Here is a 27,745-nt window from a genome sequence, read left to right as displayed (position 1 = left end):
CTTCGCATTCCTGCAGCTAATCGCTAGGTATAAATTGTACAGTGCGTGGATGAGAGAAGTCCATTGACTATTACGTAGCCCTTAAACATCCACTAAAGTGATAACTTGCAACTTTTTTACTTTTGTAGTGAGAGCGCTCAGCCAGAGACTGCGTTTCTCCCACAACATCAAACACGCCACACAGAGTGCATGACAACATAAAAAGCACAATGTAGCATAGATAGGAAAACGTGGAGCGCCTTGCTGTATGAGACGCACATTCTCATATTATTCAATTGATGTATTCTACAATGGAATGATTTGTTGAACATCAAAAGAACATTTTGATCTTTTCGTGACTGGATGGGATCCCGACTGGGATTGTATCATTATTCTTCAGACAAAATCTCAATAGGTGGAATATGGAGATATTAGTATACAAAAAAATATGAAAAAATATTAGGTGGAAAACGAAGAAGAAGAATTATGAGGGCGTGTGTTTCCTTTCCTTTTTTTATCATCTCCCTCTTTTCCATGTTTTTACACACACTCGCTTCAGCAGTTTCCCTTCAAAATAACAAGCTCTGTATGCTGTGTCTATGTTGATCTCTCTCTCCCTCTGTCCCTCTCTTTGTTCTTTGCCTCCTCCCTCTCCTCTATGCCTCGCATTCAGATATATGAAAGCTGTAAAAATGTGTGTTTATATTCCTTCAGTATTTCCTTTTATCTCAATTGGACAAGTCGTTCATGGAGTGTCTCTATGAGCACACAGCCTCAGTGTCGATCTATAATTTCATCCGTGATTTGATTTGATGAAGATATATATTTAAAATATTATTTATTATATTCATCATAAATAGTAGTGGAGTGATGTTATGATTCAACATCAAGAATTACATTCTAGAGGTCTCTGATAAAAAAAAAGTAAGTTGATTTTTTTATACTGGGAGAAAAATAACCCCTTATTTTTATAAAATACATATATACAATAATGACTCATACTGGGAACCATTACAAACTCAATTATAAGAAGTTTCACCCATCTCTGAGAGAAGAATGTGTCTACTACTATTATGGGAACCCATTCAGGATGCAGTACGGATATTTTGGTATTAATTGATTTGCTCTGCAATACAGATAACTTTCTATGGCTTATGATTTCATTAAGATTTAAGGAGCACAGGGAATCAGTTGTTAAAAAACGACCTATAGTGAGCAAACTTGTGAGTCCTTGTTTTGGGGATTCTCTGCCTGCTCAACAGTTTTGAATTCCCATTGCCGTACTTTGTAACCAGTTCGTAGTTTATAAATATGGAAGCTCCTTCTCCATAAGGGACTGTAAGGACATTTCCCACCCTCTTCCACAATAGCACCTATTTTGTATAGGCCATAAGTTAAATTTGTAATTTGTGTCTTCAAATCCCTTCTCCTGTGAGTTGTGGGATTACCTAAGGCTTTAAAAAATGTATGAAACCAAACAGGGGCGTCCATGGGGGGGGGTAAGTTGAATCCCTTCGACCTAATACTGTAGCAGATGAAACAATATAATTTTTGTTTTAATAAAAACAACGCCTATGCCGAAGGTCCTTTTTCGAGTAAGGATTTAATTTCATAGTTAAATGAGGAATATGAAAACCAACATGTGTCATTGGTTTTATCTATATAACATTGTCCTTATAAATTTTCAGATATTTTGAAGTCAAATTTTATATATTCACACTTTTGGGGGGAGTTCCATCCGTATTTGCATGGGTCCCAAAAATATAATTTGTCCAATTTCTTATGTATTTATAAACTTGTCAAGGGGATATGAAATTTAGTGATGGACTTTTGAGTTATCTAATGTGTAATTTCTCTACAAATATCTTAGTTTACTGATTCATTCATACTGCTCTATATTGTAGTTATATGTGTAAACATTGCGTAATTATTCGATAATATTATTTTTTGGATAAAAAAGTGGTTGATAGAATCTTTGTCGTAATATAGAAGTTTCAATTGATAAAACATATTTTTTGTGTGTTACAAACACATTTTGCCAATTTTTTTTTACTTTTGTTCTCTCTGAAGAAGAAGAAAAAAAAATCGTGTACGTATTTTAACAATGGTAAACTTTGCAATTTCAAAGAAAAAGAGTCATCAATTATAGATTTCCTTTATATTATTTAGAGATTATTATAAAAGTTGGACCTTGAACCTATATATATAATGTAATATAATTATTTGACATTGCCATGCACCTAATAAAGAACGATTTCAATACATTTTGATTGTGTTTACTGAGTGCTACCTCTATTTATCAACCAACTCGATTTAAAATAAAAATCTGATTTTCTCATAGACTTATCACCTGATTCTAATAAGAATTAATGCCAAATTAAACCACAATAAATATTATTGACTAAACTGCGTCCCACTCAAAGAAGTCAATGGTGTTGAGCTCCAGTAGGCTTGAAGGCAAAATCGTGGCCCAATAATGTGAAGAAAAAAAAAAAAATTTTATCATCATCCCCAGACTCTTCTAGTTCCTTTCTGACTCTCCAGACAAAGGACCTGTGAAGTTTGCAATCTCAACCTTTTCTTGTCCTGTGCAGATTGCAGCAAATACACCTTTCCTAGATTGTGGAATAAATACTCCGTTGATCGATGCCAATTTTTTTTAAACTGACACTTCTGGCTAGCTGCCAAAACAAAAAACAACGTCCTACCTGGGCATACGCTCAAAATTCAATATTAAACAACATCCGCTCCCTGTACATATTAGGGTTTCTCTCTGGGGATCCCAGGATTTTTCTTGGGTTTACACCTTTTCCCCGGGAAATATCGCATTTAATTATCAAAAATTAGCTGTTTGATCACTTAGTATTTCATTTTTATTGTTACGGAATTCAAAGAAGAGAGAACCGGTGACTCTAAAAAACCAACCCGTGTACTATTAGTAAAAATAATTAAAATGAAAATTGATTGTATATGAGTAAAACACGTTTAAAAGGGAAAATCTCATCTTAAAATATAAAGATAAATACTAGAATATGACATAATTTATTGTTTACTAATGGGATCCGTAAACTTTAAAATCTGTGCGTGGTGATCAAGTTCTTTATATCCTAGGCGAAGTTACTTTGCATTTAATTTTTTTTTAAATGTCTCTAAAAAAGGTTGATTTTGATTGATTTTTGGTTAATTTAGTTTCTAATATTTATTAAGATATTTAAATAGAATATGCTAGAATATAGATTAAGATAATATTCCGAAGAATAAAATTTAATCGTTTGTTATGTTTTTTTACAAAAATAAATAATAATACTTTAGATTTAAGGGGGCTAAAACAAGTTTATAGATACTTCATTATTATAATTGATTAATTGATCTCATAAGCGATTCATTTTTTTCCTCAAATATTATTGTAATCCACATTCACGAAACTCAACAAGCATATTCTATTTAAATTTCTGAATAAATATTAAAAACTAAATTTCGGTGCTGAATACATTTTTTATTAATTATATTCAAGATATAGGATTGAATAATTCATTTTTCAAATGCGGAAATGTTCTTATCAATTTATATTTTTAAGGCCTCCAAGAGCTTGTTCCTCTGACATCTCATTATCACTTTCATAGTTGCCAACTATTCCTTCATCAGAAACAGAATCATGGATACCCTCAACGAGCTATGGCTCTAGGTACTCACTCTTGTAAAAAGTTGCGTGTTGGTTCTAAAATAGATGGCTCGCTTCCGATGGAACTTTTTGCTAAAAATATATTATTACCCCCCCAAATTTTAATAAATGGATAAAGTTAAGCAAATATTTCTGAGTTCCAAACCAATTTGCGATAAATGGTAGGTTTTTTTAACAGTTCATGTCTGTCTCTTTATTGTATCACACAACCTTTCATACGAAAATGAACAGAAAAATGCCCAAATTTTAGTCCTAGCTATGGAATTATTATCCAATAAATATTAATAATTGTTCATTGCTTAACAAGAAGGAATTCGAGTTTGCTCAATCAATGTTCAAAAAGAGAAGTAGCTCGAAATAAACACGAACATATATGCTGGGTTTACTCTGTTATCGATCCTGAATGATAATGAAAAATGCATGTCTTAAATTTAAAGAACAATTTGCAATAAAGTGAATAAATGTGCAACTCTGTGATAGCTCTACTAAATATCTATGTATATATATTCCTTCTATCTGGGAGTGGCAAAAGTAGATAAGTTATGATTAAATGCATAATAATATGGGTACAGGTATAGATGATTAAAAAAATATTATAATGCAAGATTGAGCCTAAAAAGTGTTTTTTATTTTTACAATCTGTTATCAATATTTTTACAGAGATAAGGTTTAAGTATGAAGTAATCAGAGTCCTACACAAAGACTTTTAACTATCTTGCTTAGAAACATAAACTGTAATACGTCACTAAATATCCCCTTTCAAAATGGGAATTAAATCTCTGGGGGTAAATTCTACAGGGAATGAATCTACTAGGAATGTAATTATTATCAGTCACAGTATATTGATTGCCTTCATAGCTGACTCAGAGGCAGAGAGATTTCCCCATATATAATTGTATAAAGTAAAATTTCACCGAGAGAAAAAAACAAAGCATGAAAAAGGCCGAAAATCAGTTAGAAGTGTTGCCCGGTACTTTCACCTTTAACTATTTTGCCCAAGGATATTTTGCAATTATCTATAAATAAATGAGGTTTATGCGTCGTTATTGTTTATTTTTGGTTGAAATTGATTTTCCCTTTGAATATTTTTATCAAAATATCTAATATTTATTACGATAAAACGGATTAAATGTTTGTTTTTCTATCGGAATGATCCTTTTGAGCTCATATTTTTCTTGTTTGTCAATCCATGAGTCTTTTGTAACATGACTAATCCAGCGGATAAGTGATTATCTCTTGCTTCTTGCATTGGAATCATTGTATTGTTTGTATATTTTTCTTATTCTACTAATTCAAGGACACTTCAAGGAAATACGTAGGTAAAAATCCACTTATCTAGGGAAATACGAAGGAATTGAGGACTTAATGATATAAATGATGTTTTAAACTGCAATGCCACTACTCACCCTGCAATAGCGATACGGAAGCAGTCCCTTCAGCTCTCCTTCAACCCGACCATAAGACATAAACCCCATGACCGTGGTTGTCAATGTTCCAAATCGTTCTATTAAAAGGAGACTGTTTGCCAGATCCAATTTTGGATGAGCTCCATATTTGTTTGAGGACTGCAATGGAAAAAGAAAAGACAAGAGAATATGTAAAAACAGTATGTGACGCTATATTAACAGCGAAAAAATGGTATACAAAGTACAGAATAGCATCGAGGCTCTACTTCACGGCAAGAGTCTGTCACGATGAGCAGTCACTGTAATAATTGAATGCGAGAAACTAGAGAAAGTGGTGTGAGTGCTGGCTGAGGATATTCTCAAAATATTGGGAAAGCACCAATGCAGCACGAGCTACTGTACAGCTTCTTGCCGGACAGCCAATATGTGACTTTGAGGATAGCGTCTAAAGCAGTGTCAAAGTTGCAGATTACGGTGGCGAAGAGAGCATCCTTGGTATGTCTCAAGAAATGTGGCCTATGTCGTAATAAGTGAACTTGATTTTAAAGAAGACCTTTCCCAGAGAAAGTATTTAAGTTCATGCAGCGTTGGTTTTTTATAAGTTGTTCATTTATAGAGAAATCCTTTTACTTATTAATTCATCGGAACATTTTTTAGAAACTCACGAAACCCCTAGTCTATTAATTGTATGTGCAATTATTTTGTTATTCCTATTGGGGGTTTTATTTGTTTTAACTGACTTAAATTAATTTTTGGTGCGTGTTTATTATTGATATATATATATATATATTGTATCTTCCTCTATAAATCAATTGACAGTGATACGAATTCACCCAAACAACGTTCAAGAACAGGGATTTGGAGAAAAGAATAAGAAACATCGAAAATTGACAAAACATTACATATAAATATTGCCTATAAAACATCCAGTTTGTCATTCCCATTGATGATGTCAAGAGTGACTAAGTTATCAAATGGTTTTATGTCAGCTGTTGCAGGGTGAATTTATATTTTTGTTTGTTTTTTCTGTAATATTTTAAGATTTAATTGTATATATATATGCAGTCCATCAAAACTATGACCGTAATGGGGAATTATATATTCGATTCTATAATTGTGTTGTGTCTAAAAATAAACCCAATCATATATCTGGTGCGTCAGCGTTTCATGTTTTAGAGTTATTTATTTAGTTCTGTTGAGAGATGTGACATTGTTTACTCGTTTTTATGCTTAGTTGTACTATTTACGCCATTTAGGATTTGGCTCCATTTTTGATCATCTATATAAAAATTGATAAGTTTTGACCATTGAGGTATAAACATATGGATGATATTGCAAATATTAGTTCAAATGTATACTCATATATAAATAAGAATTTACTAGAGTTGTTGAAAATATGCTAAAACAAAAGAAACTGCAAATGAACATTGTAACCTTGACAATTTGAATCGTATTTTGGAGAAGAGCTGTTATATCATTCTATTATATTAGTTCCAAGTTGCCATGAGAAAAGTACGTAAACACAATGTATCAAGCAAGGACTTAACAATATAAAGAATTACCCAGTTGTCGATCCTCAATTATATTCTTGAGTCCTACAGGGATTTACTCCATCAGTTTACTTTACTTCATTCATATGTACTTGGATGTCCCCACGTCAATCATTAGAGAATAATGATAACAGATCCGAAAAATAAAATATAACACTAACCAGAGTGTAACTATAAAAAGTCTAACCCCTTTATTACTGCCTGTAATAAAGAACATGCATTATTGTTACAACAATCAAATATCTTATAGGTAGAAGTAGTGGGCTGATTCTTATATTTTACCATAGGGGGGAGGAGAAGAGTAAATCATTTTTTTTTTTTTTTGTAAAGCAAGAGAAAAATAATCCATTAGCCTGCAAAAAGGTAGGAGCAGCAGCTTCATGATGAGGAGAAGAAATGGGTTCTTCTCATTATTCTTGAGCGTAGGGAAGACGAGTTGAGTTAGAAGTTTCCGTCTCCATTACTCTGGTAACTACTGCCTTACTTGACATACAATAATGTAAGACAACATAGCGGATTGTAAAAAGACATAAGACGAGACTAAAAGGGACGTCTGAAAAGTTTCCAAACTCAACGTAAAGATGGCAGGACACGTAAATAAAAGCTAGTCACGTCTATCTAGCATCTGTTGATAGTTGCTCACTAAAGTTTCAGTCATTTTGGAAGTGCAGTTGCTATGTAATAGTCGTTAGAGGGAGTTGATGAGATTGTTTTGGTGAAAATGGAGACAAAATGGAGTATCGAGCTGTTATTAAATATATATTACTTATTTTTTTGAAAGTGTAACCTTTCAATAGATTCAAACAGTAGCAGACATATAATGGCTTCTTGTGTTTAAATTTGATGTGTCCAAGTTCATTCAACTTTGAGTAATAATAGACCTCAAAACAAAGAGTGAACAATTATTTTGCTCAGAAAAACGCTGTGTACTATTTGTACGGGTTACATCCAGATGGGAGCATCGCTGGGTGAAGTGTATAGAGTTACAAGGAGACCCTGTTAAAAAATAAAATAAAGAAATCAGAAAAAATGTTGTGTATCTTTGTTATGTCGGAAATTTTTCAGACTACCCACGTTTTACCATTAGTCTTTCATTCTCGAAGAGAGAACATCTAAGCACAAAGTTTTCACTAGTGCCTGAAAGACGAGGAGTAATTAACACTCGGGATTTGTCTGGGAGCAAGATGACGTCACTATATCACATTTAAAAGAGTGAATTATATGAGGATGCGACATAATATTTATGAATTGTATAAAATATGACCTAAATGTGTGTGATATTTTTTTCTTGTTGGTAATCTGGAGAGTTTTTTTATTATTATTTTATAACTCTGTTATCGATTTAATAAGATTTACATATATTGATAACACAAAAAAACATTTTGATCCCTGCTCTGGCTATTAAACATGCTTAAAGTGTTGTCTTATAGTACAAAAAAAATAAAGAAGAAAAACCAAATCGAGGAAAATAGCCGTACTTTTCAAAACTATGCCCTTTGTAATTAGTGTTATTGCAAATATCTCAAATTTCTCATTACTGAGTGAGTTTGAATGAAATTATATTTGATGTTAGCAAAGAATCATTCTTTCAAATCAGTACTAACCAGCCCTTACAATCTTTTTTTAATTGATATTTTTACTATTTAACGGTTCTAAGGACCGATACGTCCGTCCTTCAGTCCAAGCTATTCTTCAGGATTTAAGTATATAAAAACGAAAATAATAAATGATGGCTGGAACGTATAATAATAAATTGATTTAAACTTACTGTATTTGTATCTTGAAAAAGGCTATGTTGAACAGCTGAAAGGACATATTTACTAACTACCTCATTTCAGCTATTGTAGTTACACTGTAAAAGACCGATATGGACCGGTCCTAGGACTGATAATTTTTATTAGGATCCAACACTAGTTAGAAGGAAGAAGAAAAATCAGCTGACTAACTTGTAATAAAAATATTTATTTTCAGTAAAATTCATTCTTAGAACCAGGGCTTACTAACAGGCCACCTTGCTAGTGCAGGGTGGCCTTATCTAGCCCATTCGGCTACGTAATGCCGTATCTTAAATGCCGCATATAGATAGGCAATTTTGAGCTCAAAATATAATTGTTACCAAGGTTTCATATGTCGAATGGACATTGAAAACAAATATTATGGGTGGTTTTTAAGTAAATTATATTTTTAAAAGACAAATTTCCAGATATTTCACTTCCGGAACCAACCAAACTATTTAACATATTCTGTAAAACACTTTGTGTCATCTTTTTTTGATTGTATATAATTTTCCCTTCTTCGAATCTATCATTAGTGGCTAATTTAACGATGCTCGAGTCCGTCTAAAAACAGTTTTTGTGCACTATATCGAAGAACAGTTTACGAGAACTATTTATCTTATGATCTTATTGAATCAAATGCATTATATTATTCAATTGTAGTGTAGATTGTATGGGTGAAGTAGCTTTTTTTATTGCAATAATTCTGTTTTGTATCTGTGATCGGTCTCCTCTTCTCTCTCCTGAGGTTAGTTCTTAGTCTTTTTGTTTTAACCTGCCTCTTTACACTCGACAATAACAGTTATTTAAGCAATCATAGGCCTGCGCTTTTTTTTATGTCTGTTGTATGATGATAACGCATATTTTTTAGGGGAATATGTACCTATTTGACTGAGTGAGTGGCTTAGGAGAAGCGTGCTGCACTTGGGACATGTAGCTGGGGTGTTAGTGGTGGTCGCTAATAAAGAGGAAGAAAATTGAAACGTGTAGTCTGCGCTTTCAAGGCTATCATCATATCATATATGTGTGTTTTTTTTTCTTTCAATAGTCAAGTAAGGGAGTTTGTACTTTTTCAAGAAATACTCAATACACGCACTCTTTTCGTCTTTCCTACTTATCCTCCAAGTTAGTCAAAATAGGGCTAGATTTTTCCTTATATTATTATCTCTATTAATAATACAAATTTGCTCTCCTGGGTTTTTTCAATAACATCTACTATAGCTTCCGTTAATCTAGAAGGATGTTCCATGAAGGGAGTTAAGGCATTTCATAATTTGACCCTGATATAGAATTTGAGTAATCAGTGGGTTTGATACAATTTGTCTGAATTGAGTGACAAAAAATCTTTGCTAATTCTCGTGAAAAAGTATTTAAAAAATAAAATTGATTTAACTTAATAGAAATCTAGCGAGTAAAATATAATTTGTGTATGGATGAAAACGACTGAATTTTGTTTATAGAGCGTGTATAGAGTGCTCCCTGATGTAAGTCATATACATACTTTATATTTAAGAAATCATAATGTAGTCGTATTAATGAAAGATTGGAGGCGTGTGCTTGTATAACTAGAAAACTGTTTCTAATTGTTTTTGTCATTGGTCTTATTTATGATTCATGGGCGTATATTTTAAGATTTGAGTAAAATATAAACTCTGCTATATTAAAATGAATTTTCTTGTTTTTTATTTTTGAACGCTCAAAAGACTAAAGTACTCATACCATTTTATTAAAAAAAATAATTATGTGACTTCTTTCATTCTTGAGGCGAGAATACTTATGAATTGATTTAAGTATTGAGTAGTAACGTGGTAGTCTGCTCATGAAAAAAAGCGAATACCACTGGGGATTTCTTGGGGAGTTATCTTATATATTATTAAGGAGAAATAATGGGCTTTTAGTCGGTACCTAATTAGTCCGTGCAATGCCGGGTACTGTCACTAGTAGTTCATAAATGAGAGATGGAATTGAATTAAAACAATTGTCACGTCGTTACCTTAATTGTATCACGCAATCCTAAGTCGATCTTCCTTATGGTCCTAGAACCCACAAGAAGTTGTTGACGAGGCGATTTGGTGGGGTCCTCCTTGATCTTCTTCAAGGTGAACAAGAGCTCTCCGGATTTCTCTTTAAATTATGCCCCTCACTTTTGCTTTCCTGGAGAGGTCTTCTCCATCTTGGCCGTCTTGAAAACCAGGCTCATGGATCACTTTACAATCTCCATATTCCTCGCCACTCCAACTTCATCATGGAGGAGATGTTCTTCCTTTTGGCTTTTTGCTCACTCGTGATATACGCAATGTTAATTATGATTTATTTACGCACAAAGGATGGTTGAACCAGAATGTCAGCAATAATCCGAAATCTTTCTATATTGATGATAAAATTATCATTAATTAACAGTCCACGTTTTTCCGCCGAGTATTCTATATTTTGCAAAAATGTAGGCACTGATGGGGGCATTCTATTCAAGAATGATGCCCTCTTTATCTGCCAAAATCATAAGGATAGATGGATATATAAAAAAAAAACTTAATAATTTCATAATTTTTTATTACTAAAGGATAATTAATGAAAGAGAGAGAGAGAGAAAGTTGAATTTCAAGTGCATCATTTGATAAAAAGATTTTTCTTTAATGCTGTTCATTCAGATACACCTTGTAAATGTGGATTTCACCTCTTAGAAAAAAAAAATGACTGCATTCCTCAAAATAAAATAAAATCTCAAGTACCTAACCTTCTATAAATGGCGCCGAAGTAGATAGATGAACTTAAAGCATACATTATTAGCTTATGAATGGATCTACAAGTATTATTAAGTACATTGTAAATAAAAATGCGTTGTTTCTCTTCAGTTGTCACACAAAGTAGGAGGTTAATCGTAATTATTTAGGCAGTTTCTCAGGAGTAAGAGTTTTTCCTTGCACTTAGTTAGGCTTGACCTCCTCGATTATCCTAACTGTAGATAAATGGATAGCATAATTTCCCCACAAATATAGATTCAAGGCCAAATTCTATTGAAATGTAAGATATTCAGTGAAACCTGGCCTAAAGGTCACCTGTTTTAAGCGTGTTACCCCCACAAAGTGGTTATATCCAGTCTTCAAAATAAGAATTGTACTGAGGACTCTGGTAGAAATTGATATTTACCCGGGCATTTTAATAATGAGGCACAATGTTTCTTAACATTTACAAGTAGTGTGATAATGTCATTTTATTCCCCCAATACTTTTATATTGACTTTTTTATTCTTTGAAATACCTGATCTTGAAAGAGTTTTCATAGAGTGAAAATATTAGAAAAACTTGTTTCTATATCTCCCGTAATTTATCTGATTAATTTCTCCTAAACTCGTAGTGATGCCTGGATGTGGCTTGCATTTATATTAGAGTTGCATAAAAGAAATCGAAAATCAAGATGGTAACTCTGACAATTTGATAGATGTGCTGGAGGATGCTGCCATGATGTTACATTAGATTAGCTACAGACAAATACGAGAGTACAGTTTCACACCATATCTAACTAGGAAATTGACAAGAATTACTCTGATGTCGATCCTCAATTCTACTCCGATTCCAAGGAGGATTTACCATCATAATTGCTCGACAAATTATGAGTGTTGCTCTCCGTCGTTCATGAGCATATGTACTTTATTCTTAGATCCTCAAAAAACTCCTTTAGAAAAGAAAAGAAAAAAACATTGTTCAGGCCGGCACATCCAAAAAAAATATCAGACGTGTTAGGTTCATATTTTATGCAACTCTAGTTATTATTACAAGAACCTTACACTTGGATCTGCTAGGCTTGTGTAAATCTTTTAAATTATGTGACTTCAAATCGCGATCCTGTTTAGAGATGTTTTATTATACGAAAAAATCGAGACATTTTCAAACTTTCTCGAGTATAATGGAGTAATTTCGAATTCTCGTATGTTTTTGTTTTTAGTAGTAAAAAGGAATGGATTTTTCATTACATTAATGATTATCCCCATTGCAATCGAAAACGTGTTTACATCACGCTCGGACTCGACGATTTCCATTATTTATCCACATTTTCCACAATTGACCTTCAACAGTCTGGTACATCTTTAACAACAAAATTACGGGAACGATCTTGACAAAACCAAAATTGCGCGTAACTGGCTGTTACATTATATCGACGATAGGTATATTCGTTCTGGCCCGAACATTCCACCATACATTAATTTCTAATGTAAAACAATTCCTTTACAACTAGTCGATGACGTCATCTTTTATTTGACACTTAATGAAAAATAAACTGAAGATAATGGGATTGATAATTATTTGTCACACTTACAAATATCTTTAGTAGATCGTATTTTTATGTATGATTTCATACGAGATGGCCCGAACCTCGGAGGCTAACTTATCCTGAAGCCTGATATTTTTTAGCCTGATCCATCTCTTAACAGAACCATCAATACTATTTATAGTTTCAGCCGCCTGGATTGTATTTTCGCCTTGTTGAGTGATAAATACTGAGTCAAACAATCACAACACTATCAAAGAAGTTTTTTTAGTAAGGAATCTTATCTTTCTATTGCCATCTAGCGTAAACTGATTGCTTATTCAACACGAGATAATAAATACTAAAGTCATCTATTGGACAAAAAATTTAGTGCATCTATTTTTATGAAATTAGGCATTAGATCAGCGGTTCCCAACCTTTCTGGTGTCGTTACCCATTTGTTAAGTTGCAATGACTCCAAGGATAATATTACTTGGGTTGATCCTCCTTCATTGCATTTTTGGAGCTAACTAGATTATATATTAAATTAAAGACTTCCCAATAGAGACTACATAAATATAATTTTTCTACGGAAATTTGAACTTAAATACGCTATTATACTAGTATCTACCGATACATCGTGTTTTAATATACATACAACCATAAGAGGTAAATACTAAATGGTGATGCAGGGGATATTAGAAGGTAACCACTTAAGAAATAATTTATAATTGCCTCATAACGATATGATTTTATCTATTATTTATTTATTATCATTGGAGACTGATGAGTTTTTCATCTTCTTGAGACGATTCTCTCTAATGGCGATATATATGTGTGATGTGAGTATCTTCCCATAAATGAATCGGATGAAACTGATCCTGTAGTAATTACACTGGGTTCTAAGTCTGTCTTCAGAAATGCATAATACTAATATAATAAGTACATGATCCTGAAAATATAACAAAAATTTAAATTATTTTTAATACAGCCAAGTTCATTCTTATGATGAAGTGCTAAACTGTGAGTTCTTCTAAAATGAAGGCAAGAGTTATCATTTATTTCAAAAAGTCCAAGTCAACCTATAATATATTTCTCCTGATGCTCCAAAATTCATTTCCGTCTTCTGGACCTCAAATGAGCAGCATCTTATAAAAAGTAAACCTATGTTATTTTGTTCTCCGCAGAAGAGTAGGTAATTTATACTGTGTAATACTCAAGTAATGAGTGCATAACTAACTCCCGTAATGTTTAAAGTATTTTATTTAATTTACCATAGCCTTCTTCTAGTAGACATTATTTATCACCTGACAAAATATCTCTTAAAGCTGGCTTTAACCATATTGTCGTGATTTACATATCCACGTATATGATAGACGCAGAGAAGTGGGAGACGGGTTTTCTATCGAATAAATCAAACAACTCTGTTCCTATCGAATTAATATTAAAAATACTGGCATCACAAAAATAAACATAAAAAACTTCATCAAATAAAGTTTTGATCTATTTGTAAAATCTCCTTCAAATCTAATATATGGATTTATACATTTTTCCGCTATTGATTACGTGTGTCCTTGTTCATGGGGCTCCGCAGGGGGAAGGCTGGATAGACCCCACCAATAATTGAGGACTTTTTGAGTTTTACTAGAAAATGTAATATTTTAATTTTTCAAATTTTTTTCTAAAAAATTTAATTGTCTAGCTAAGATTTTTAAAAAAATTCTACGAAAAATTGAATTTTTCAGATTTTTTGCCAAAAAAATTAATTGTCTCTGAATTGCTATGGATTTTTGAAATTTTTGTCCCAAAAATGTAATATTAGAAATTTTTTCTCAAAATTTTTTATATTTTTTGTAAATATCATTTTTTGTGAACAGCTCATTTTTCAATTTTTTTTTGAGAATAGCTATAGATTTTGAAATTTTTCTCCAAAAATTTAATGTTAGAAAATTTTTTCCAAAAAAAAATTATCTTCAATTTTTCTTCTTCAAATAATTGTCATTTTTTCTCAAAAAAAAAAATAAATGAAAAATATAATTATTATATAAATAGGGATGCCCAGTTTGCTACTTTTTTTAGAGCTTCAGTCTACATTAGATACTCGTATATGCACAATGATAAAACGTAAATCATTAAAAATTTTAAAGGATGTTGTAATAAACAATTAAATAACTATGTAAGTATGCATAGATTCGCTTGTTCCCCCGCTCGCTCTCCTTCCAGATAGATAAATGGTGGTATATATAGACAGACTGTTTGGCCTTGAGTAAGGTATTATAGGATCGCGCGTCGTCATTTGCTACTAATTTACTTTTATCTAATCCATCAGCTTTTCATTCGCCAGATTGCAAAAAATAAATAGAGTAAAATGAAAAACGAAAACGTTTTCCTCCTACAGACTGCCAAACGGCCTTTTCATATCTTTTTTGCTATAGTGACGTGAGGTAAAAATACAAAAGAAAATTGCAGACCTCTACCCTCTCATTAAAAGAGAGGAAAACCACGAATCCAAGCTTTTTTGCAGAACAATACATACATATAATATCCTCTCCGCAAATCACATTTTTTAAGAGTCATTTGTGTACATACAAGTCGTTTTGTGCAGATATTTGCATGCTCTTCTTGTATCTATATGTTTTGCAAAAGATTATAAATTGCAACTTTGCATTGAATGTGCATGCAGTGTAGTTAAAGGCTCTGTACAGAGTTATTGATAGCCTATGTGCACATAACTATGAAAACACAGATTGTTTGCTGTCGTGTGATAATTTATTCTAAATTCTACTAAAGTAACCATAAAAACAATCTTGAATAAAAGTAAAAAAAAAAAAAGAAGTAAATCCCATATATTTATTAATTAGAATTCTTATACCCTCTGATCAAAAAGAAACCGTTATTTTTTCATTTCAAAAGTTTTTTAAAGAATTTTTCCCTAAATTGATTTTGTCTACCAATTATTTGAAATGTTGGAGAATTGTGTAGAGTACAAAAGAGGCCTTTAACTTTTTAATTGTCAAAGACAAACTAACAATACATAGTTTTATGCACCTGTGTGTACCAACATAATATAGACATCAATTCTAAATGAGAAAATAACGATTTATTTTTGATCAGACCTCGAATGAAAGACAAATTTCAAATTTGGTTGGGGAATTAAGATACCCAAGAATTCGGGCTATAGTTTAGAACCTTTTTGTGATTTGAGATGCTTATATTGACCCCTCCAAATAGATCTCACCTATCAATTTCTCGTAATTTTATAATGAATATCAATTTGGTATACTTAAAGTGCAATTTGCGAATCATCGAAAGGATTAATAGAATAATTTGTTGATAGAAATTGATGATTATTCCCCGAAGAATAGTAATGTAATTCAAAATCCACTTTAGCTTATTATATGTAGAGAAGTAAAAAAAACACATTTTCACGTCTTTAACTCTGAACTTGCTACTCGAGAATAATGTCTTTATATTTGTCCAAAGCTGTTTGGGATTTATAAGTTACTACAGACTCGAGTAGAGTTAGGGCTCGACAAAGGGATTCATTTCTACCCATTAGATTAGGAGTAGGATTTCTCACAATATTCCTGTATTAATTGTAATACTTTAATGTTTACTTAATCAGTGCAACTCAATCTAACCAATTAAAGGCACATTTAAAAAATATATATATCAGGATTATAGCAGTAATTTTAGTGTGTGCTTTTTTACGTACAAGGAAGTCATATTTATTCAAACTCGAAGCACTGATCAGTCTGTATAACTTGGATGTACTTGTATCTCATATATAACTCCCTTGATAGTGAAAGCTTGTGGATCTCATTGATTTATAATATGGATATTGCTATGAATAATAATATTCTCCTGACACGGATATTCATATTTAAAAGGAATTAAATTCCTCTGCACGTAAGGACCTCATTTAAAAGAAAATCTAATATTTTTATACTTTGAGGTGGTTATCGATTTTCCTTGTTTTTTTCCCCCTTTATAACTGCTGCAAAAGGGAAATGAAGGAACACACTCTCAAAACTGCAATATGAAGCTTTCTCTCTCTCTGTGGTATGAGTAAGCAGAAATGACTTTCCTAGTATATATTGTACTCATGGCCTGGGTGCATTTTTCCTCATCTTATAAAAGTGCATATTTCCGAGTGTGTTCTGAAAAGTTTCCGACCTCAACGTGAAGAGGGTAGCGCTCTTAAATAACAGTTGCTCACATCTATCTAGCGTCTGTTAAAAGGTACTCAGCAAAGTTTTGGCCTTGCAAATAACAGTCGTTTGAGTAGTGAGATGATGTGAGCGTTTTTATGAACATTGACAAAAACTGTTTTTTTTTGGGGGGGCTGGGAAAGGGATGGCAACTGTTTTTTGAGATTCTCATGGAGGGTTTTTAATGGATTATCTTCTAAAAGGAAAAACCATGACATTAAAATTATAACTTGACATGCGGAAGGCATATTTTCATCAAATGAAGTGGCATTTGACGAAACTTAGTGAACAATAGTTTTGCAGGTACTTATTTGGACGGTTTACAGAGATGGGAGAAGGATTCTTCTCTCTATGGCCTTAATACATTTTCTCCTTTCCCCAAAATCCTATTACATGCAGCTTTACTCAGTAGTGCCATATGTCTCTCCCCCTCTTTCTCCTCTTGCTTTCAGAAATCCCCAAAGCTTTACTTGCATCCTTTATTAATCAGGATGTAGTTAAAGGTAGTCCAAATTACCTGAACGACACTCAGTATATTATAATTTTATATTTAAATTCATATCCCGGGTCGTTCATGTTTACCTTACTCCTATGCTTTGACTGCATCCTGATCAGTAAAGGAAGCAAGTAGAGGTTTAAAATTTGATTTACATGCTCGCATAATACAAAAAAATAATATATATATATCATTCAATGTGTCCCCCATCTTCCCCAATCATTCGCGCGATACGAGGCCTAAAGGGTCATATTTATTTTATTAAGAATTTTTAAAACAATTTATATCAGAAATAGGCAATAGTGCATACTTTAGGGGGTAAGTTCATATCACGGCGACCGATTAAATAATGAGCAAAAAAGGAGAAAGAGCACACGAAAAAACCGTTTTTCCTTTTCTAATTTTGAAAGGTAGTTTTTTTTCATTACAAACTACTCATCTTTAATTATATGTACAAGTCCCTATAAGGCTAACTCCCTTAAATAAAATTTTCAAAAATCCATAGCTATTCACAGAAAATTAAATTTTTTGGGAAAAAAATCTGAAAATTAAATTTTATATTTAATTTTTTGAAAAAAACAATGTTTATATTTTTCGCTCTGCTACATAATTTGACCAAATGACCTTATTTTTAAGAAAATAAGTTTTAAAAGAAATGTACCCATATTTTTACGTAAAATTTTATCAGCCTGAGCAAATTTTTTTTAGCAAAAAAGCAAAAATTCCCTAACTGGAGGGGGCTCTACAACCCCTCCAGCCCACCCCCTGGAGACTCCCCTGTCCGCATATTTTGTTAGTCTGCTAAAAAAAAATCGGAAGAGAGTTTTGAAACACCCAGTATATTTACTTATATTATTGCAATGAATACATATTATGTAATGGGCTTTGATATACTGTTTGCAATGAACGAGGGAGAGGAGTGGACCGCAGGTTCCCTTTGATGATTTCGAAAAATAATTAATGACCTAATAAACTTTCCTCCCCCACGCATTATCATACGCTGGGTCCATTGTGTGTTCCATTCCCACACAAAATAATAGATTATATTAAAGATGTATCAAATTTATTTTATTGTAGGATGGTCGTTTTGAGGGGGTTGAACGAATTTTTTGAAATCGGGGAAATTTGTGGTTTGCTAAAAAAAAATTTGTCTGAAGGATGATATCGATTGACTCCCCAATAGTCAATACCTATACATTTTAGAGTTTTTTTTCTTCATATAATTGATCTATTGTTGGGGAAGTTTATCCAAGAATTAAATGTCATCGGTATTTTCAAATAATAAAAGTTACAAAATGAATGACGTCATTTACTCACCAGAGTTGTGTTTAAAATCAAATAGGAGAAGTATAGTAGATACTATTTAGGGCAGATGTGGGCAACCTTTGAGACGGGGAGTGCCAACTTAAAACATTTATAATCAATGAGTGTGCCACGCTCAACAGTAATGGTAAAAGACATACACAAACTACAAGAATATGCTCTAATTTTCGCGTGCCATAGGTTGCCGACCCCTGATTTAGGGTCTTGTAGGATTTGTTCACAGCTGCGTAAGCTTCTGTAGAAGGAAGAATTTAAAGGATCCATGATGGGATTCTAGGAGTTCCGTCATTGGGTCTCCGTGGAGTAGGATCTTTAAAAAGGTATAAAAATTATTCCATCATTCTCCTTGTCAATGTTTTGAACGTAACCTTTGATGCATATGCAATTTTTTTGTCCAATAATGAATTCATTCATCCTGGAATGTATATTATATGAAAATGTCGCAGAAAAGAAGCTAGTCCAAATAAATCCACGCCACGTTGGAACCTCTTTGCTGAAATTGGACTTTACTGATTTCTCATATATTACTATTTATCAACTCAGCCAATGTGCAGAGTTAATTAAATTACTACATATTCCTGCAATAATACATTTCCATATTGATATTTTAAGGACAATACGTATGTAACGGAAGTTAAATTTTTCTGCCGCATCAAGAAACCCTTAGCAAGCAAGGCGATCTGATCTCTATCAGCAGATATGTCGTCATTTAATGTTGCCACAGTATATACTTTAATTTTTGATTTACACTCACGAGGATTTAAACAATTTTCAGATCCTTCATTATGTATTTAAACTTCGGACATTTCCTAGGCCAGTTGGAGTAATGATAATATCATAAAGTTTACTAATACTTAATCAGTGGAACTCTGTCCCAAAAAATTAAAGTCATTTCTTTTCACGAATTGTTCAATATTGAAGAAGAGATAATTCGAATTCAACAAATCAACGTTCAGAAAAACACTGATTAGTGGGGACCTCGAAAAATAGACACCTGACAACAAATTTAAGTGCAGATTTTTGTGTTTGTGAGGTAGTTTACCATATTATTAATGAAAATGTGGCCTTATAGAGGGCACTTTAAAATTCAAGGCATTTTTCAAGAGTCACTTACAGGGATGAACGGATTTTAAGACCCGTACTAAGCACCAATAAATAAAACCTGACATTCCCCTCATGCCACACACTCTTGGTGCTATATTGTATTTTCTTAGATCAAATAGTCAGAACGCAGTACCTAAATGTGAAGCCCTCACTCAAGAATGAGGCGCCCACAGACAGACACACTATGAATGATTAAAATAGATAAATTGAAATTGTTGTTAGCTTTATAATGTGCCGCATAGACTTAAGGGAATTTTAGTATAATTAGTAATTTGAATTGAATTATTTCAAAAAAGTTTTATTTATTTATGATAGCCACAAATTTGAGAATGATCATTAACAATTCATACTTCTTTACACTTTTAGGTATGTGTCGAATCTCTGATTTATTTTTGTTTTGAAAAATCAGAATGTAAGGATTGCCGATTGGTGAAGTGAATGTAATTCCTGGTGGTTTAATATGAGCAAAAAGTATTTGAAAGATAAATATGCAACCTCACTCAATTTCAACAATAAGCCCTTCTCTGTTGTGGAGCCCCTCTCTGTTGCAGAGCCCCTCTCTGTTGTGGAGCCCCTCTCTGTTGTGGAGCCTCTCTCTGTTGGAGAGCCACTCTCTGTTGGAGAGTCTCTCTCTATTGGAGTGCCCCTCTCGGTTGGAGAGTCTCTCCCTGTTGGAGAGTCCTCCCTGTTGGAGAGTCTCTCCCTGTTGGAGAGTCCCTCTGTTAGAGAGCCCCTCTCAGTTGGAAATACCCTCTCTGTTGGAGATACTCTCTCTGTTGAAGAGACCCTCTCTGTTGGAGAGGCCCTCTCTGTTGTGGAGACCCTCTCTGTTGTGGAGCCCCTCACTGTTGTGGAGACCTTCAAAGTTCAAAACCCAGTACCTCAATCTTCTCAGGGTTATAATAGCAACAGCGTTCGAATTAATTCTTATAAATATGGACCCTCTTTTGGAAAGTCAGACTTTACGGAGGAGAGTGCTCAATGGGAGTATAAGCCCTTTGAGCCCTCTAAAACATCACAAGCCGGTCCATACATTCTTCGTAGTGATTTAAGTGGAACGCATCCAAATATTTATCCTCGAGTTGCCCTGGTGAAGAATCCAACTACCGTGGAACCCGCTGCTGTCCCAGTCCCTCATTCCCCGTCCTTTCAACTTCAAACGAAGCAACTAACATCATCAGTCATTCAAAATCCTGATGGAAAAAATATCTGTTCATCTGATAGCAGCAACAGCAGTAATGACTCCTCCAGCTCATCCTCCCCCACATTGTCTTCTATCTCAACATCTTTGTCTTTCAATTCCAAAATGGAGGTGACAACCAATGTGTCAGGATCAGTGGGTCTTTATTCGTTATCCCATGATGATTGTGCAATTCAAGGTCATTATAATCAAGAAGAAACGCCTCTACTCCTACTTGACTCATCTTCTAAATCCGAGGCCTTTCCGAGTAGCGAATCCTCATTTGTAGTGACGGCGGCTAATAGTTCGTCCATTGAGTACAAAAAGCAATCATCGTCACCCTCTACTTCCTCATCCACAAACATGATCTCAAATCCAACATCTACTTCTTCAAATAATCCCCCCCTCTCAATTACAAAGAAACAAAAAACACCCAAGAGCACTCCTAAAGCACAACAAAAAGTCAGCTCCTCCACCTCACCACGAAAGCGAAAAAAGGAAGATAATCTTCTCCCAAAGAACAGCAAATTTTCCAAATACGAAATTGTTGACACTTCCATTGATACGTTTAATAAACTCCTTGAAAAAATGCCCAAGGAGCAACGAATGCTTTTCAAGGATAGTAGAAGAAAAGGCAAAAATAGGGTAGGTGGGATTTCTGACATTAGATTGTTCACAAATTGTTGACCTAGAATGTAAATTGTATATTATTTGGAAGTGGAAATAATAATTTTCTACAGGGGGCGTGTAAAAAAAAAAAAAAATACATCAAAAGATAGTGAGCGTGAAAAATATGCCTGAGATAATTTCATAGAAAATATGGTAACATAGAATTAGAATAACTAATCATTAGTAAAAGTATTTATATTAGTGTTGTCTGGGCCTTCTTATTTATTCGGTCCAGTCTTTAAGACCGGCCCGGAAATGGGGGTCCTTGGAAATTTTTCTAAAAATGTGGATGGTTTATTAAGAATAATAAACTACAAGGCATTCCATATATCCTGCAAAAAAGACTCATGTTCTCATTAGATTAGAATATAATATATTCTTACTTAATTATATAATTTACTCAATTATATAACGGAATAAAGGAAAAGCACCCTATATAACGTCAAGAGGGATTGGTTTTACCTTCTTTAAGGACCGATAGGTGGGACTTTCACTGGACTGTAGTCCTCAGTAAGGTCCGAAAAAACACTAATTAATATAGATCTTACCAACATGTACCCTTTATTTAAATTACACTCCTTCCAATTTCGACAATATTCACATTCTTAGTAACGTCAAATTTGCATTTATGACATTATTTTACTTCCTTTTTTTTCCTTTTATCCGGTATGGATATTTTATACTACTCACAAGCAAAACAGAGATTACTTAAGAGCCCTTATAACTAAAGAATCCTGGTGCATTTCAGGTACCCGAACTTTCGCACCCAGGTCCGAAATCAAAATTAGACGGTTTTTCTTTTCTCAAATTTTATAAATGTTCAAATAATACTTTTTGGAATTATTTTTTTTACATTTTTGAAATTTTTCTTCTTCAAAAATCCACGATTATTCACAAAAAAGGAAGTTTCAAAAATCGACAATTGCTCACAAAAAATATGTAGAGTTTCAATTTATTGGAAAAAAATCTTTAAAAATCGACAATTGTTCACAAAAAAATTAAATTTTAAATATTAATTTTTTTGGAATTTTTTGCTGTATGAAATAATCAGATGATACAGTTGTTTATCTAGATAATTAGAGAGGGCTACGTTTGATATAGATCATATTTTTTTAATAACTTTGATTAAGTATTAAGCTATAATAAAAGTTTTTTAGTTCCGGAAAATCCCTCGGTTCTTTTTTATGATTTATAAAATTTCCATTAGGTGAAGCAAGTTTAGTTATACCGTAGCCAAGTACTTTGGATCTGGGTCCTATCTCTGGTTCAAACAGCAAATAAGGGAAATTAAAAATTATAATATTCCTAGAAAATAAGGTAGCTCCAAACTGAACTTTTATGCGCACCTCTAGATTTTTTATTTCCAATTCCAATTTTTCATCACGCGTCGTAATGTGTGAGCACAAATGCTTAAACTCGTTCCTATATCCTTATTAAAAACATGTTTTTCATTACAGGGAGCTGCAAGACGAGCCCGTGATCGACGTATAAAACAACATAATCATCTAATGATTCAAAAGAAAGAGGTGTGCAAAGAGTTACGAGCTAAAGAGACGGAGCTAATGAGGTTAGAAGAGGAATGTAAAGTATGGGCAAATTTGGTTGACACCATTAATTATCACGTGGATCGTATTAAATCAAAACTATAATCGATGATAATGAACCAGCCTATTTGTTTAGACTAGGACATGGACAAAAAAAACATAACATTATTGTTAAAAAACAAATAATAACAGTATCAGAGCATTAAGTCAGCTGATCCATATGTTATGAACAGTGTAATTAGGTATATGAATATTTTTTTTTCTGCTGAAAAACAGGGCTGTTACTACGATTTTTGTACGGAGGGGGGTCAATTTTTGTCAATTTTAACCCAAGTAATTAAAAAAAATATATACTGACCAGAGTGATTATTATTGTTCATTTCTAATTTTGATTACATTTTATGACAAAAAACGCTGACAAATTTGTCAGCAAAACAGAAGGCTGTAACCCCCGCCCCCTTCCCTTCCCCAATAGTCACGGACCTGCTGAAAAAAGCTTGTATTTTATGTGTTTTTGTTCTAAATAGAATACCCTAGGAAAAGTCAAGATACTTAGAGACAAAGGAGACAATTTTCCTACTACGCCTGGCAGACTTGACATTAGTAAGATATGTATATTTTAGTTTATATTTCTTCCTGCGTGGAGTGCCCGAGATATATAGTTGTTTAAAATATGACCTGAACACTCGTGAGATTTTTTCTGTTTGGCAATCTGAAGAGTGTTTTTTTTTTTTTCAAAGTTGATATAATTATTATTTAAACTCATGAAGAGAGAATATTAGAGGGATCAGTAGTAGTGCAGGTGCTCATTAAAGACCTATAGTAATACTGAAAATGTGTTGGGGTTATAAGTCTAAGTATCTGTTGGACTCAGAATGGAACTAAGGATGTAAAATGGAGTAATTCCTATTCATGTCGTTGAAAGAAACAATCTGGGATTTCTGGTAATTTCCTTGCGTTCAATGTTGCTCCTAACTAATGAAATATAACGTCATGACAGCTAAACTGCTCTCCTTCCAAACACTCTTCAAATTGTCAGTGTTACTATCTCATTTGTAGATTTCTTAAATTTCAGTATTCCGGGAGGTCATATTTTATACGACTCTTACGATGATATATGGGAAGACGGACTTTAATTGGGAGGACCAATCAAATTACTTTTCACTCAGGGACTTTATGGAGGCAGTTTTTGCAACAAGTGTTACCTAAGTGCCAAACGCCCTAAGATTATTGTTCGATTTTGAGCGCAATAATCTTTCGTATCCCCCATAACTATTTTGCATTTAATAAATCAATATATTATACAATCACAATTGTGTGTCGTATGTTTCCTTTGATCAAAACGTTTAACTTGAAATTAATTATAAAATTACAATTATTGTGATTTTATGTATTCATTTATTAAACACACAATAGTTATGAGCCGAGACGAAAGATGGTGCTCAAATCTGTTGGTCAGAATTTGCTTTTAGGGCTCTGCATCAGCCTAAGAGTTCGAACTAGTTGAGGCATTTCTATAATCTGCTGTCTCCGTATAGTCTATTTTTGGACTATATTGATAGGGTTGTGTAGGTTTGAGTCGATCACGTGATAGGAATGTCCTATTTGGAACCAAATTAATTCATGTTTATTATTTTAGAAAAGGTGTGTGACGTCACCTATTTACTTTTTCTAATTTGTATCGGTCCAGACATTGGTGCTTCGACTCACTCAGTTTAGACGGATGAATAGTCGGTCCGGCGCATTCAGTCCAGACCGACCCAAGAGGGAGGCAGCATTTATATAGATACAAAACTGTCGACATTAAGTCCGGCCTCCCATATATCTAATCAGAGCCATTTTTGTGTAGACCCATATTTATTCGGTTTAGAATTGTCTTGGGTATCTAATGTCGTCATGCTTGATACAGAGTCACGCCACGCCCTCTCTGTTATTTGTAAGATTGATGATAAATACGTCTGTGTCTCTAGGTATTTTGCGAAAAGGAAGTAATTATTGATTTATCTGCATGACTTTTTTTTCTTTAAAAAAAAAAAAAAAAAAAAACACTTTATAAATATGAAAAATTTCCTATGATTTGTGCTATACAAAAAGTTTTAGAATATTATTTTTAATTGTAATTATTGTAATGTTGTCAGAATCTGCGTTCTTTATTAATATATATTTTTGTAATGCTTAAAATGATAAATCAACATGTGATAGAAAGTGCAAAGCAATTTTTTTTTTTTAATTTATGTTTCCTGTTCGGTTTTTTTTCTTCTTTTTATAATTTCAAATTTCTTATAAAATTTAATATTTATTTTTAAATGAGTTTGCTTTGCACGCGTGCGTCCTGTAAATACAAACATATTATTATTATATGTGATGTGGTGTTATCATCTGTGTGTATTATTATTTTGTTGTGACGTTTGAAATAAACAGTGATATTAATAATTCTGAGGTTATTGTGGATTAATTTGAAGGGTAAAAATAATAATATAAAAATCGAAGAAGAGGATTCCGGTTGTGGCAACCTGGGAATGTGCTTTTATTTTCCGAAGCTGTCATCTTTATTGTTGAGGAGGGAACAATAAGTATAAAGTTATAAGTCCTTGATGGACTCGTAGCAGAATTGAGGATCAACATCGGAGTCTATATCATTGATAGATAGATACAAAGTGATACTTGTGTTAATTTACTTAATCTCACGGCTGCTAGCAGCTTATTGAATTCCACGTCATGACAAATAAGCTTCTCTTCTCCCAAACATTTTTTAAATAAATAGGGAGAACACGGAAATTTTTGGTTTCTTTTTTTTTTAAACTTCCCGTAGAATATTTGTTCCTTTTCATCTTTGAATTTTATCATCTCTATTGATAGCGCCACGAATTCTAACATGAAAAGTTTGTTTTATGCTCTAAAAATGTTTTTATTATTATTACCTTTGTTTGACTAAGAGTATAATTCAGTATCAATAATAGATTATTTCAGACTCTTTGCGTAGGGTTATGGATCAGATGGCAAATAGTCGTGAGGATGAGGTTAGTAGTATCATTACCAGAGAAGACAAAGATATGATTATTGAAGAGTTTTTGAAATTCTAACTTAAAAAATCTTTTATTTTTTTTCTAAACCTGTTCTCATTATTTTTGAAGAGAAAACAATAAGGGTGTAATGTATTCGTGTCTCCTTCCCTCTTATTCTCTTATTTCTCGGATTGTCTTGTATATATATATATAAATATATGTTTGTAAAGTACTTGTATTAATAGTTATATTCTATAAATATAATTAATATGAATTCCTATTAGACAAGCCTTGTGCTATTCCTCCACGTCTTTCCTCTTCTCAATTCTTTCGGTCCTCCTGGGTTCCTTTGTGTAAATAGTTTGTGTCTCCTCAACCTCGTCAAGGCACAACATAGGGTAAATTAATTACTAGGTGGTAAAATACGAAGAGTAACACCGAAGATTTGTTGCAGAGTTATAAGTGGCAGTCCTTGTTGGACTCTGAGAAGAATTGAGGATAGTTATCGGAGTAATTCTCGGCTATATGTCCTTATTGTGTACGGAGTAGGATTTGTGTATATTTCCTTACTATATTTGTAGTAAAGTTGATGAAACGTCATGACAGCTAAGCTGTTCTTCTCGCAAATATTCTTCATATTGTCAGGCTGACATCGTTGATTTTGAATATATTTTTTAGCTTATTGTGGGGAATCATATTATTAACATCAATGGGTCTGCTGTTGTATGACATAAAGCGTTAAAAGAAAGTGACACATCAAAGACTATTTCGTCATCTTTTTTTAAATTATTTGAATAGACTCCGAGATGCATTTTTCCCGCTAGGATGTGTTCATGAAGCAACAGCAGAGTAGGTAAATAAATACTAATTTTCAAAATTTAAAAGTAATAAATAAGACTGGATAATGGAGGATTTACGACTTCTTTTTCACTTGCATAACTTATAGACACTACGGCTAGGAATTCTAGTGACTATTACTCAGGAGAAGGAGGGATACGAGAGAAAAGAATTGGAGATTTACTTGGAACTCCCTGGATCCCAAAGACAGTGTGTCGATAGGGATTTCATACAATGGATCTTCCTAACAAGCAATCACATGTATGATATAGGGATTCACCCAATGGTATCATTGGGATATCTAAGTCAAACGCCTTCATCTCCTCTCTGTAATGTCAGGTTCCGTTTAAGGGATCTTCCTTCCTGACTCCCTGGATCGGATATTATCTCTTTGTAGTGAAGGATCCTTCAGGGGATAGATGCCCTTCACATCGAGATCTGCGATCTCTGTCATTTCTCACCTCTTGACTGATTGTCTCTTTCTTCAAGAATACATAATTTCCTAAAAAATCTTCTACGGGCTCATCATAGACTTCCCAAGAAACAGGGAGCTTAATAAAAAAGCCCTCAAACTTAATTAAAGGCCGTGTGTGACTTTGAAACAGAGAGAGCTACTCACTATTTCCCTCCACCCTCAACTCCTTTATTGAAATCCGTGTGTCTATTGTAAGTGAATACTTCTTCGTCTCTTACTCTAAGACACCTATTTCATTGATCAGAGTACTTCAGTGTCCTTGAT

General features: G+C 33.2%; 1 protein-coding gene and 1 long non-coding RNA gene across 2 annotated transcripts; one reads left to right on the top strand and one right to left on the bottom strand.

The window, feature by feature from the left end:
• Positions 1-540: 540 nt before the first annotated feature.
• LOC121125745 (uncharacterized) lies at positions 541-25,597 on the top strand. Its single transcript, XM_040720945.2, has 3 exons — positions 541-903; positions 20,138-21,596; positions 23,078-25,597. Exons 2-3 carry the CDS (start codon positions 20,232-20,234, stop codon positions 23,267-23,269), a joined length of 1,557 nt encoding a protein of 518 aa, XP_040576879.1. The 5' UTR covers positions 541-903; positions 20,138-20,231; the 3' UTR covers positions 23,270-25,597.
• On the bottom strand, positions 25,104-26,250 carry LOC121125746 (uncharacterized). The gene is made up of 2 exons (XR_005866746.2): positions 26,086-26,250; positions 25,104-26,034 (listed from the first exon to the last, which is right to left on the bottom strand). It is a non-coding gene; the product is annotated as an uncharacterized lncRNA (long non-coding RNA).
• Positions 26,251-27,745: the final 1,495 nt, after the last annotated feature.

The sequence above is a fragment of the Lepeophtheirus salmonis genome, chromosome 10, assembly GCF_016086655.4.
Source record: "Lepeophtheirus salmonis chromosome 10, UVic_Lsal_1.4, whole genome shotgun sequence".
Taxonomy (NCBI): Eukaryota; Metazoa; Arthropoda; class Copepoda; order Siphonostomatoida; family Caligidae; genus Lepeophtheirus; species Lepeophtheirus salmonis.
The sequence above is the reverse complement of the archived record's forward strand: the minus strand, read 5'-3'. Positions and strand labels throughout refer to the sequence as shown.

Coding starts and splice junctions, on each gene's coding strand:
- LOC121125745 (XM_040720945.2), top strand. CDS start 20,232: ATGAGCAAAAAGTATTTGAAAGATAAATATGCAACCTCACTCAATTTC. Junction 21,597..23,077: donor GAAGAAAAGGCAAAAATAGG/GTAGGTGGGATT, acceptor TTTTCATTACAG/GGAGCTGCAAGACGAGCCCG.